At 35.9% G+C, this 14,012-nt stretch overlaps 1 protein-coding gene across 2 annotated transcripts in view; it reads right to left on the bottom strand.

The window, feature by feature from the left end:
- Positions 1-14,012, bottom strand: part of LOC118735868 (non-lysosomal glucosylceramidase) — a 35,753-nt gene that overhangs the window by 4,427 nt on the left and 17,314 nt on the right. The window contains exons 2-10 of one of the 2 annotated variants that reach the window (XM_036465856.1): positions 10,709-10,978; positions 3,294-3,862; positions 2,898-3,153; positions 2,677-2,799; positions 2,309-2,423; positions 1,867-2,236; positions 1,461-1,668; positions 1,156-1,396; positions 877-1,086 (exon numbers count right to left, since the gene is read on the bottom strand). In XM_036465856.1, coding sequence (XP_036321749.1) covers positions 877-1,086; positions 1,156-1,396; positions 1,461-1,668; positions 1,867-2,236; positions 2,309-2,423; positions 2,677-2,799; positions 2,898-3,153; positions 3,294-3,862; positions 10,709-10,978 — 2,362 coding nt within the window. The remainder of the gene's footprint in view (positions 1-876; positions 1,087-1,155; positions 1,397-1,460; positions 1,669-1,866; positions 2,237-2,308; positions 2,424-2,676; positions 2,800-2,897; positions 3,154-3,293; positions 3,863-10,708; positions 10,979-14,012) is intronic. The other variant, XM_036465857.1, reaches the window with a different exon arrangement.

Raw genomic sequence — 14,012 nt, 5'->3', positions numbered from 1 at the left:
GTACTTGTATTACCTAAATCTCATTGTTAAATAAAATACTCAAAAAGAGTTTTTCTAATATACATTTTTTATTTAGCAATTTAATTTTAGCAGTAGTAAAATATCAATAAAAATAACCACAAATATTTGTCGCTTGAAGGAATTTATAAATTGTTTTACAAAAAAAAAAAGTGGCCTTAAGTTGTGCAAACTAAGAAAAACGCATAAAAATTACTCTTTTCGGCACCTTGAAGTATCACATGCATTTTTGTGTGCGGCGAATATAGGGAGAGAGGGCCAGGTTGTGTGACAAATTTTGCACTATTCTTGAATTAATGACAAATTTAAAGAAATCATCATCCCTCCTCCTCCTTTTTGAGTTGCCAAAAGAAACAAAACCCTTTGAAGCGATGAGAAAAGAACGATGCCCCACTCATTTACATATGGTTGTTTGTTGTTAGTGTTTTAATGTGAGCTTATTTTTGTAAAAACTTTTTGATTCGTTTATTATGTAAAATAATAGGAGCTGCATTTTAATTGACTGAATGCAGTTTGTTATAAAAATTTGTACATATGTAACTAGTTTACATGTAGTTTACTTTAGCACTTTAAATATTCTATTAAATTTTTACGAATTATCTATTTTAAAAATAATTTCGTTAGACAAACCAAAAAGCTTTTTATGCATATAATGATTTAAGCAACACAACAAAAAAACTTAGTAAACCAGTTCAACACAATTCTTTTTCTATACTAACAAAAAATGGTTTTGTCTCTTCAGGCTTTTATTTCATTGTACACATATGCATTTACATACATACATATGTATATACATACGTATGTAGATACATAACGTATACGATTAAACGACTAATAACATAATTTACAAAGACTTACCTCTTGTATCATAGTGGCGGCTAAAGCAAAAGTAACACCTGGCCATACCTCCTCGCTTTGTAAAGTGGTGTAATCGGCGTGGCCTGGTTTTTCAGGATCCGAATTAGCAATGAAACCGTTGACTGCACCAATATTGCCGCCGTAGAAACCCATAACATTATTTTTGTAGATTTCTTTTAAAGCTGCACGTACATTCTCCTTTGAATAGACCTGTGAAACAGAAACGAAGGTGAGCAGAAATTGTATTCGGTATGTATAAATTGAACTAATGAAACTCACTTCATAATCGAATCCACATGTTTTCAGATACCAATGTCCACACAATTGATCGGCCATTATAGTGTCCTTGTTGTGCATATCGAAACGGTAATAACTGCCATTCCATAGTTTTTCTTCCAAAGAACGCTTGCCTTTCTCCAATATATCCTGAAAACGAAGGCAATCGTTGGGCTGATCCAGCAGCGTAGCCATTACCGACATGGTTTGCAAGGCAGCGAGCCATAGGCCTGCACAGTAGGCGCTGAAATAAAGGAAAAAAAGGAATGTTAAAATTATATGTTATGTAAATTTCTTTTCACACTTACCTAGGTCCATCCATTACCCAGGTATCGTACGTTTGATCTGGCGATTTCGTATTCTCAATTAGTCCATCATTATCTGTGTCATATTCTATGGTACGCTCCATAATTGTTTTACATGCTGGATACATTGCCTTCAAGTAAGCCATGGCATCCATAAGATAAACTTTGCCGTTCGTTTCATTGATGTACAACGATGCGGATTTGCGATTTTCTGGAAATGGTAAAAATAATGTTTGAATTGAAAAAAAAAAAAATACATTAATCTTTCTAATAAAACTTAAAAAAAAAAATTTCAGGAACTTAAGCACGGATTTATAATAAAAAGGGAAGAAACTCTAGAAATAATCAAACCAACTTAACACCTATTAAAAAAATCTTCAAGTAACATACACAAACATATTTCTCTTACGCTGCTTCTCGTCCGCCGAATTCTTGCGCTTATTATCCTGCGTATATATTTCATACAGACTATCCTTATCGATGAACTCAATCGAGCTGAATTTGCTAGCATTATCCGCCTGTGCTTGCGCCAATTCGTTCAGTACATAATAGTCGCGATAGACTTGCAATATAAATTTCGTATTCAAATCCTTCCAATGATTCACATCATGTATATTGTAACAGTTAATGAGTGTGAATGGCTCCTCATCAGGATCGCCGAGATCATGGGGTACACAATTTTTAATATGGCGTGGTAGAATTTTTCCATCGTAAAGCATTTTACGCGTGTCGGGCAATTCAACTTCAATGGCGTCGCGTATGTCATATTGTAGGCTCACCTGCCGAAGAAGGAATTTTATTAAAGCGGAGATAAAAAGGGTGCAGTTATGTATGCATGAAAAACAGCTCACCTGTAGATTGGGCCAGAGGTGGGAGAGCGTTGACGAAGCATAAAAATGTACATCGTAAGTATTATACATGCGGTACTCGTGGCCCTCTAAATAGCCAAAGCGGCCGTAAGCCAACCTGAAAAAGAAAACGTACATATAGTATTAGTGGTTAACTGTAAATTAAAAAAAAAAAAACAATTAGAGAGCATTATATTGGTTCATATCTTTTAGGTCGTGACATTGAAGACTTTCGTCTGAAATCAGTTCCGTTAAGATCCTAGATAGATCTTCAACCAGATTTGCAGGCGTTCAGCGATTTCCTGATTTTTAGCGTATATCTGAGTAAAAAGCGCTGAACACCTGAAAAACTTAATTCGTTTACTACATACCTGGGGTCATCATAGTTCAATTCCTTGCCGAATGAGGAATCACAAGTAAGCCAAATTGTACCGCCATCCGAAATATAATAGAGTTGATTAAATATGGCGCATTTGTACCAGTCGGGCAGTCCACTAAAATTAACAATTTTTCGAAGTATTTAACATGTTTTCTTATACTTAATACACACATTAATATACGTGCTGATATTCAATAGCATTCAACAACTTACTCATCATTAAGTATAGGACGCTGCCAAGCATCAATCAATTTCTCCCAGCTGCCATAGTGCTTCAATGCATACTCGCATATCTTTGGACCAGCTTCGCCAGACGCATCAAAATATTTTGTGTAGTAACGCGTATAGTTTTTGTGCTTCTTTGGGAAATGTATGTGTGGCATATCCCAAACTAATACGAACTCCAAATCATGACTAGAATTTGGTTTGACTGCAACTTGTGCGCATAAAGCAACACCGAGATCCTTGGCTGGTGAAGGAAAATAGGAAACATATTAATGCAGATGCAGTGTAATACAAAATATGTATTTTATTTTAAAAATAAGTAAAACATGCATTGAAATCACAGTTACATATGTAGCTCTTCCACCATTCCAATTGTTTACTCACTTTTCAACGCCTCATCGCAATGCTTCTCACTAAGATGTCCGTTCTCCTTCAAATCGGACCATAGCTGCTCTCCCGTGCCGCTCGGATCGAACTGCGTGCAGCGTGTAATACTGATTTCGGGCAATACGCGACAACCCAAATTATAGGTGCATGGCATGCCAGCGATCTTCTGTCGTATGCCTACGCCCTTCACATTGCCCTGCGATATGAGCACCGCCTCAGCGCCGCCCTCGGCATCCTGCTTCTTGGTGCCGGTACCATTCTTGAAGGTGAATGTAATGGATACCTTACGCTCCTCCGCGCACACATTCTCCACAGACCACACGAAGACGGCGCATGGCAGGCATGAATCTTTGTAGTCGTGCGGTATGACGGGCGAAATCTGACGACAAATCAGTCGCACGCCGTACGCAGTGAGATCATATTCGGTCCAGGCGCGCGGATAGAGACCTGTGTATGAGCATTTCGTGTCGTCGATGTTGGAGTGCCAGGCATTTAGCGGTTGCTTGGAACGACTGCTGCAATTGGGCATATTACTTGTACATTGAGAGTTGATGCTGTCGAGGGAGCTACGCGGTGGATATGGATTGTTCGGTGGTTTGATTGGGAGCAGGAGGAGGGGAATTTGGAGTTGATTTTGCGGCAGGTGAGCGATTCGAATGATGAGCAAAATGAGGCGAGAAGAGATGAGTGATACATTTATACGAAAATAATTAATGGATTTGATAAATGTGCGATGAAAGTTGATATTAAACGATGAGCAACAAAAGGTAAACGCGAACCAAAGATTCACGCAAAATATCAATCCAAATGCATTTTTGTTTTTGAAATTGGATTACCATTTCCCCAATTCAACATGTGTATTGTAGTGTAGGTGTTGGCGGCATTGAAGTCCGTGGTGCAGAAAATTTTCGGTCGTAGGCAAATAAAATTTAGCACACAAATCAAATTTCGAATAGCGGGTGTGTGCAAGTAAATTTTGAGCGTGTGATTTTGCACAAAAGAGAATAAGATAAAATATGGAAAAATAAATTAAAAAGCACAATTGCAAATAAAGTTGAAAACTTTATCATGTTTTGTGTTAGCTTCAAGGATTGGTTGTTTTTTAAACTTAACAGTAAGACGATACAACTGAACACGAACTTAATACAAGAACATCAAAATACGTAAGTACATAGGTGTGTTATTCTAAATTACAACTACGCGGGGGCATAAACATTAAAAATAGAAAATAAACTGTTAAAACGGTTGGGGCAATATCAATGGACGTTAAGATATAAAATAAATCAGAAGTGGAATACTAAATATTAAAAAGTAACTAGTTCTAATAAACATACGAGGCTTATATCTTCGTTTAAAGTACAACACCGCGTATCAATAAAATGCAAAACCGCGTATCAAGATAATGAAAAAACCGCGTATGTGAGGCTGCATAAATTATTTTCTAGAGAGTGAAAATACTCAGATTTCAAAATGGCTATCTGTTTTTATAAAGTAATCACATTTCTGGCTAGTACATTTCAGGACGAATGGATAAGGATTGAGCCAAGAGCTTGTGTGAGCAAATCCAGTTTTTGGCAGCAAATGAAGGGGCTAGAACCATAAGGGTCTAAGTGACATTTTTGGAAAATATAAGTCATACTCATATTTGTATAGTTAAATATAGTGTGTATTTGGCGACAAAGAGGTTAGTTAATTAACCTGCATTCATTTAGGCAAAAGTAATTTCAAATGCATTTACCCAGAATTTACAATCGACTTTAAACTTAATTATCTCAAAAAAATATCAGACCTACTTAGATCCTTTTGATTGTAACCCCTTCAATGTCTGTTACGCGGTTTTGCAGAATGACGATACGCGGTTTTTTACTTTAAACGACGATATGTTTTTGTGCTTCTATTAGAGAATGTTGGGACGATGAATTCAGCTTGGAACAACATGCATATCATGCCTCTAAAACGTGACAAATAACTCAGCACATCTTCAAGATGCCTTACAAAAGCATTAATACCGAAACTTACCTAAGTTAAAATCGTCAGTATACATTGCTTATGTGGTTATATTGCTAATAGATCTATGAAGTGTATTCCGCCCTAAAAATATGCTTATGTGGAGACTGGACCCTAACTCTGCGAAAAAGCTATCAAAACACTAGCGAAAGTGGATTAAACCAACGCCTTAAAGGTCTTTTATCAACTCAGCACAACATTTCACTAATATTTATGCAGTCCATTAAGCAAAAAGGTCAAATAGCACTTAAAAACTACGCTCTTAATATTCATGGCTTTCACTGAATCCATTGCCCAATTTTTCACTATTCTACGAAAATATTTGTCCCGTTCTTCATGCAGTGTCACATTTATAACGCGTGAGTTGCATACCAGACCGGCTTCGCCATTGGTGGATGGAAAACGGGGGCATCATTTTAACATAAAGATAAAGTTTCTGTTGCTTTTAATTCTAGTGGAAAGATAATCGTAAGAATGGAAGACAAACTGATTCAGAACGAAAAATGACACTGAAGATGGTATAATGCCGAAACCGGTTTGTCTCGAAACCCAATTTGACAAGGGATGACGGAAAATCGTTTCAGAATACATCATACTCCTACCCTGTCGGAAACACAAACAACTAAAAAGAAATTGACTTCTTATTTTTAGACAAATAAAAACTTTCGGCCTAATAAGGACGCTTAAAGAGTGCCTTGGATACTTTTGCGGAAGAAACTCGATCAAATAAGCTAACATCGATATCACCGCTTAACCGAGTAGTGGCTGCTTTTGAAATTTTTGTGAAAGGCAGTTACCAACACGGAGTTGATGCAGATTGGGCAAATTTGATGCGCAAACGAATCTGCAACTTAAAAAAAAGTAACTACGATCGAAATGTAGATTAGATAGAATCGTAATTTTCAAAGATTGATCGAAACCAAAAGAATAAAAACGTAGAATACCATAGTTGCTAAACTGAGATATTTCCGATACCAGTCCAAATGCTGAAGTTTTGAAAGTCTTCTCTTTAAATTTATTGACAAATAAGTACTAAAAATTTTACTTGTACTAAGTTATAATGAACAACATGAAATATTGAATACATGAAATCCTTTCCACAACTGCGAGTCACATTTACATAAGCAAAAGTGTAAACTTTCGTTAGTCAATATGTTCCAGAGTGCTAATTCGCCAAACAAGTTGGGTGTGAGTTGAGGAATTTACATTGCTGCGTACACATTTATATACGACTTCTTATGTACATATGCATAGACGGTTAAATTGGATTTGGCTTGTCGTGACTATTTAGTTAGGACTTTGCAGATTTCTTGCAACACAAACTTTGTATTACATAAGTTGGGTATGCTTGTATTTGTTCACACAGTGCGTATCTATGAAGAAAATAATGCCATTCAATAGAGTTCGGAGCAATAACCGGGCTTATTTGCTAAGAAGCTAAGACAACTTTGAAACTTAAATTTTTCCAAAAGTAATTTTTCTGTATAATCAATATTACGAGGGGCACTAAATAATAAAATGACTCCCTTCTTTGCCATTAGCCTCATTTTAGTCGATCTGACGTTTGCATCATAAAATCTGTAATTTTTATACCCGCGAATACAGATAGATTCTCAGAATGAAAAAGGAAATCGATTTAGCCATGTCCGTCCGTCCCTCCGTTTATGCACAGGATAACTCGAGGAAAAATTAAGATATCTTAATGAAACTTGGTACGTGTATTTCTTTTGAGCTAAGGACGGATGGTATTGTAATTCAAACTATAACCACATCTACCTCCCATATAACGGTAGTTTATATACAGAGTTCTAAAACTGCTATGAATCAGTAAATCAAAGCAAATTTACTCAAAATCGATATACGGAATAATTCCTTATTTAGCAAGAAATTCGAGTATAACAAACTTAAAAAATGGGGGCACTGCCCACTTATGTGACTACATAAGTTCATCTCCGCTTTATCGATTTCTACCAAATACGATTCAATTATTTCATTAAGTCCTACTGTGCATATTATCTAAAATGTTTGAAATAGGGCCAAAACCAATCCTGGTTACCATGAATGGTAGCTTTCAGAAAGGTGAAAAAGGTGTTATCGTATTTCGCTCGCATATGAATATCGACAGCATCGTTCAATACGACAAAAAAAAAAATCGACGTTGTGCGCAAGATGATAATGGAAGATCGCCGAGTGACATGCATGCATACATACATACATATATTGAGATTGAGGCAGCCATATGCATTAGTGCTTCACCATATATGTATACAATTGCACGACAATTTGGTCTTCAAAAACCTACGTAGTCAGATGCGCGTTGCTAAAAAAAGGCTCACCTCGATTGGTGCAGACAAACTGCACAAATTCGCGAACGAAATAAACATAATCTGTATCGAGTCTTTCAAAATAAGTAAAAGCCAACAAAAGCTGTTTGCACAAGAAGCCCTTCGAAACAAATTGTCGCTTGTTCCTTCGCAAGAACGGATCATGTGGCTAAAGTGCCGTTAGGGGAATGTCGCACACTTAACTCTGAGTGGTCCGAAAACCAGGGAATACAACGAAATATACGATAAATGGCCTTTCAGCATGACAATGGGAGCTCCGCAACATCTCACCAAATAAATGATTTTTTAAGCATTCAAAATATTGATTTGCTGGATCATTCGCCGTGTAGTCCTGACTATGCACCTAATGATTTATTATCGATTCTGTACGAAGAACGATTTTCAATGGCAGAAGAAACATTTTCAATGTCAGTAGAAACTGTTGACGCTTCAAAAACCACATTTTCAGGTACCGACTTCCCTGTGGCGCTTGCAAAAGTGTGTAAATCATGCTGGAGAATATTTTTAAAAACAATAAAACCATTTTTCTTAGCAAACTTATTTAGAGCGTCTCATCTGTATGCATTATACATTAGGGCGGGCAATTTTTTTTGACTATGCGCGTATAGCAAGGAGGATTTTATGTGCAATTCTAAGCAAACTTTCCGAAGAAACCATGGGCCTAAAATCAATTTGGAGTTTGCCAAATTGCTAAAATAGGTTTCGAAGAAAATGTGAAAATTTTCACTGTTGCGCCCTCTAGTGGAAGTTTTAAAAAAAAGATAAGTGCATGAATGGATTCCTTATGCGAAAAAACCCCTTATAGCATGTTTTTATACAATATTTAGGCACTTCTTTACGACACTACAGCAAAATGCTAAGAAACCTATTATCGCAATTTGGCAAAATCCAAATTGGATTTCAGACCCATTATTTCTTCTTCGCAAATTTCCTTAAAATTACACGTAGAGTCCTTCTGTGCATTATCCGCATAGTCGAAAAAATCTCCCATACAAATTGACCCGCCCTAACATATGTACATACCTACCAACATATGTATGTATGTAAGTCTCTATTATTAAAACAATTTATACGAAAATTGCTTCTGTAAATGAACCGACTAATAAAAGCTTATCTAATTTTTTTTTTAATTACTTGTTTCTCCCTTTTTTCGTATTTCAATCGATTCAAATGTTTTAAGTTTATATGTATTACTGTATTACTTTCTTCTAATGTAGTTTTTTATTAACAATTATATATTTAAATACATGTGCAAGATTTGAATGCATATGCATTTCTGGCTTGCGTACACGCTACCAACACTTCCATTTACGTTTTTAATGAATCAAATTGAATCGATCAATTTTTAGCTACTTGAGCGAAATACTAAAAATAAATTCAGGTTTCCAGCTGAACACAATAAGTCATGATTATTGAGTAATTAATGAAAAAGAAGCACGCACGTGAAAAAGAAAATTCCGAATAAAATCGGGTAGAAAACTGGAACTGTCAAGGGCAAGGTATTTCCTTAAACATGCAACGTGACGATAATACCCAGACACGAGAAAATCAAATTTAACAAATAAGTACTTCACAAACACATATATATCAGGGTGCCTCACTCTCCATAAAAAAAAAAAATTGATACTGTTTTTCCCAGCGGAATTATAAAATGCATTATATTTTAAGACTTCTCTAAGACGAATATTTCGCAAAAATATTAGGATTTACGTGAGCTGCACCTATTTTAAAATATGTGTTTACATATAAAAGTTTATATTTGGCATTCATTCTAATACATACGTACTGTCGGATTTATTTATTTTTATTTATTGCAATGCTAAAAATGTTATTTGCGAAAATTGAGGTTTCGCGTTTATCGAAAGTCGCGATTAAGGGTACTGTACCTCCAAAAATCTTGTGTTTCGCAAATGAAATTAGTTTTAAAAAATATTTTTTCGAAAAAAATCACCTCATATGACAGAAAAGTTTAAGCTATATCAATGGAATAAAAATAATGCGATATTTAGAGATAGTTTGAAATCGGTATAGCTTGCGTAAATCTTAATATTTTTTCGAAATATTTTGGCGGTACTATTTAAATATATTCAAATTTATAATTTCGGTGGAAAACCCGCAACTCTTTTTTTTTGGTGATGCACCCTAATGTACGTACATATACACCTAATGGCGCTAACGGTGACAAATCCTTACAGAAAATGTGGATTAATAATAGTGATAACATGTTGAAAGGGATAACTAGCACCGTGAATAACATGAATATGTATAAAATTAATATTACATTTATATTACATTTACATTGAGCCCAAATGCGTCATTTGGGCGAGAAACTCCAAATGCGAAGCCAAATCACGCATTTCTCCATACAAATTCACATTTCCATAATGACGCATTTCGACGCATTTACACAAAATCACGAAACAAATGCGTTCCAATTGCCGTACTATTTTATTGAACGCACTCAGAAACAAAAGTTCCACAAAAGCTTTGGTTTGTCTTTGACATTTGGAATTTTTCAAACACAAAACAAACACAACGAAATAAATAAATGTTTGAAATTTGTGTGTAAAAATTGTTAATTTATACAAGAGCTTTACACATTTTTAGTTTAATCAAAGAATAATTGCCTTTTTGTGTCCAAAAAGCGTTAACAATATAATAAATGTAGTGTTTGTTTACATACATTTTGTTTTTGTCTTCCCTTTTCATTTGATGAGAAGTCAAAGCAAATGCGGATCAAGCAGTGTAAACACCTTCAAATGACTGATTTCAAATCACACATTTTGGTCCAATGTAAATGTAATATAAGTGTGAAAAATATGTGTCATCCAACATATGAGACAACAAAAACAAAAAATTAGTTCCAATATGTATACAAATAGTCTAACGAAGACACACATGCATGTTTAGCAAAATCATTATTCACATAAAGTATATAGACAAAGCATGTTAGGTGTAATAATGGTTACGTGGTTAGAGGATTATTGGGCTCAGGCGACTTAGTTAGACTCAATGCGTTTTAGTTAGTTGAAAACATAATCTTGTTGTGGTTTGACTTACCTACTTCTCGAAAGTAAACTTTGAAATATCGTACAACCCTTGGCATCTTTGATTGTCACAATAAATTGATTCGCCTGCACCACGTTGTACTCGTACATGCCAGGACGCATTTGAAACCGACAAAATTCACCGGCAAATCCACGGCCGATGGTACCGCCGCCAATACCACCCAAAGGGACACCATACATTTGTTTGCCATTCTCCATATAGTAATAGTCCATATAGCAGCGACGATTCTCACGCGACACCTTCCAATAGTAAACGGAATACCTAGGAACCAGAGAGGAAGAGAATGAAAAAAATGGAGTAAAATTCTTTTTGTATATAATCTGAGCTGTCACATACACATAATACGATTTCAATTAAATTATGCAATAATTCAGAAGTGGAATATTTAGAACTAAGTTAATAATACATAATTTAACCGAAAAAGTAAAAATTGTTATAAAATAATTCCAAAGTAAATATTCATCTTCTTGATTGGCAGAAGCACAAACCATGATTCTCGCCAACTGACGCAAATTAGAAACGCCAAGTGAAGCCTAGGCTTTCTCCTCTGTTTTTTTTTCATTGCAGAGGAGGCCTTTCTCTTTTGCTACAAGCATCGCGACCCGCATTATATACTTTCAGAGCTGGAGCGTTTCTGTCGACTCATATGCCAAGACCAAACCAGCAGAACCACTCAATATTTTTCTCGAAAACTTGAAGAGCCAAGTATAAAATTGAGCAGCAGCATTAGCAAAAACATTAAACGGAAAATCAATCCCTAGATTACTCCAGAAATATCCGGAGGCAGCCTCAACTGTAGGTCTCCAGGTGACAACTTCAAGGCCAGCGGAACCACTGAATATTTTTCCCGATATTACAAAGTATCAAAATCTCAAACTAATATATTAGAATAAAATTGAGTAGCAGAAGTAGCGAAACCCTGAAACGGTAAGTCAACCCCCAGATTAATCTTAAACCAGTGTATATACTCCATGAATATCCAGAGGCAGCCGAAACAGTAGGTCTCCAGATGACAACCTCATACAAGAAGTTCGGTCAAGTACTTAGAAAATTGTGAGAAGCGATAATTGTCCTTTTTTCCTCGAAACTCCAAAGCAACTTTCGCTTTGTAATAAATACAATACATATGTACATAGTCGAGGCTCATTCATCACTAAATACGATTGCCTATTCATGCAACTATGTCATGTATGTAAACGAAAAGTATAATAGAGGCACGAAGAAAGTGCGAAAGAGAACTATTATAAACCTATTGAGGATGATGTCACGATGAAAATGTAGTTGAAATAAAGTTAAAGGCATAGGAGGACAAAGCAACGACAATGTTGCTAAGGGAGTAGTAGCAACAATGCAGAAACAAGTAAGCTCTTAAAGAAGCATTAAATAACTTTTTATTATTTACAGTTCTTTTCTACACATTCTTATTTACATGTTTTTATAACCAAGGCTGTTTTTCAAGGTCACTGTTACATACCGTGTATGTACATATGTACAGTGACGGGCAAAACTGTAACGTGGTGTAACACTTTTTACTTCAGCCATCGCTATATTTCCAAGTTCTCCATGACTTTCATACTGTAACATCTGCCTCAATTTACATTTTTGTCTGCTGGTTTTTTTATTGTTGATGTATTGACTTCAAATCGTTATGAGAGAGGGAGCAGGGATGTACCAACAAGAATATACAACAAAAGGATGAAAGTCTTTAGAACTTGGAAATATAGCGGTGGCTGAAATAAAAACTGTTGCACCATGTTACAGTTTTGCTCGTCACTGTATATGCTTGTCCACTTTTCAAGATTTTATATGCGAATGTCGTTAAGCGCAATGACATTCACTTGTATGTTGCCCCTTAACGGTCATTAACAGGAGTTGCTAGCGAAGTATGCACAAGGAAGATTTCACTTTAAATTTGTAAATTACATATGTACGTATGTACACACGAATGTCTGACATAATTTGTGTAGCACATTAGGGGTATTCTCTGAGTCTTGCAAAGCCCATGCATGGTGCACAGATTGCACGGATTGCACAGTTAAAACCGGTTTTCGTATGGGACAGCTTTGCAAAACGTGCAATCCGTGCACCCTGCAAGGGCTTTTCAAGACTCAGAGAATATCCCTATTGCTTATTTATGCAGTTGGCTGAACCCATAGAAAAGCTCAAGTTCATGTGTTGAAGAAAAACGCTATGTTTAAGTCCACATGTACAAAATTGCGCTTTGCAGCTGTTTTCAAATGCTTTTAATTCGACACATATGTATGTAATTATAACGGCATTTTATTTTCACATGCGCATGATCACTGCTGCGTAAGAAATAGCATTAAAAATCTACTACCGAACACCATTGCGTATAAGTAATTTATTTTTGTAAATCAAATGTGATGGAGTGTAAAGGGAAACGTAAAAACTGGGACAGGTGGGGAATGATGATTTTGGTGACGTGATCTCAATCACTTCATAGCCTGGACGAGCCAAAACTCGTATAGCAGTTATCCCCCGAATACACTTTGTATTAAAATCATAAGATAGGTCATCCTCCTTCAAAAAAAGGACTGCCGATATTTTTTGGCCTCCGTTAAATTCGCTGACGTTATTTCAGCTTTAGACAAAAAAGGCAAGGCTTCTACATTCAAGCGAAAAAATCACAATGTACGCCAAAATTTAGCGCAGAAACTCTTTTAAACATATGACCTTTAGACAATAAGCAAGTCTAAAAAAATCTGAATTACACAAATCAGATTGGTTTCAAATTGGCTTCCGCAACAACTAATAAATTAAGCATATCAAAATAAGAACAAATTTAAAATTATCTCAGAACATTACTCAAAAAGTCAATTTCTCGCCTATAAAAAATTAAACATAGCTTCTACTTTGTTTACACAGGTCGTGCTCAGCTAACACGACCAGACAAAAGTAAATGCCGGTAAGTAAATAAGTATGTAAATGAGAAAGTAAAGAGCAGAACCCACGTCAACGATGACAAAGCTGCAAATGTCAGCAAAATATTTCAAGCCTGTACGAGTCGCCACCGACGCTGCAAAATGAATGCAGAGCATATGATGAGGGGGCTGCAACGAGTGAAGTGACATTAAAAACCACTTGTCACAAGTGTTTTTCGCTTAATTCAACGACAGATACGATGAAAGGATGTGGGCGGCTGACAGGGTTTTAATTGAAGATGATGAGTGTAACGAGTTTATAGCAAATTTAGTGCTGGTTTTAGGTGCCGATGTGCCGGCAGAAATATATCAACACAGCAGGATGCCGGTGCTAATAGATGTACATACATATA

The sequence above is a fragment of the Rhagoletis pomonella genome, unplaced genomic scaffold (genome assembly GCF_013731165.1).
Source record: "Rhagoletis pomonella isolate Grant_MI unplaced genomic scaffold, Rhpom_1.0 Rhpom_scaffold_00003, whole genome shotgun sequence".
NCBI classification, from domain to species: domain Eukaryota; kingdom Metazoa; phylum Arthropoda; class Insecta; order Diptera; family Tephritidae; genus Rhagoletis; species Rhagoletis pomonella.
Note: the sequence above shows the minus strand (reverse complement) of the source record. Positions and strands in the feature narration are given on the sequence as shown.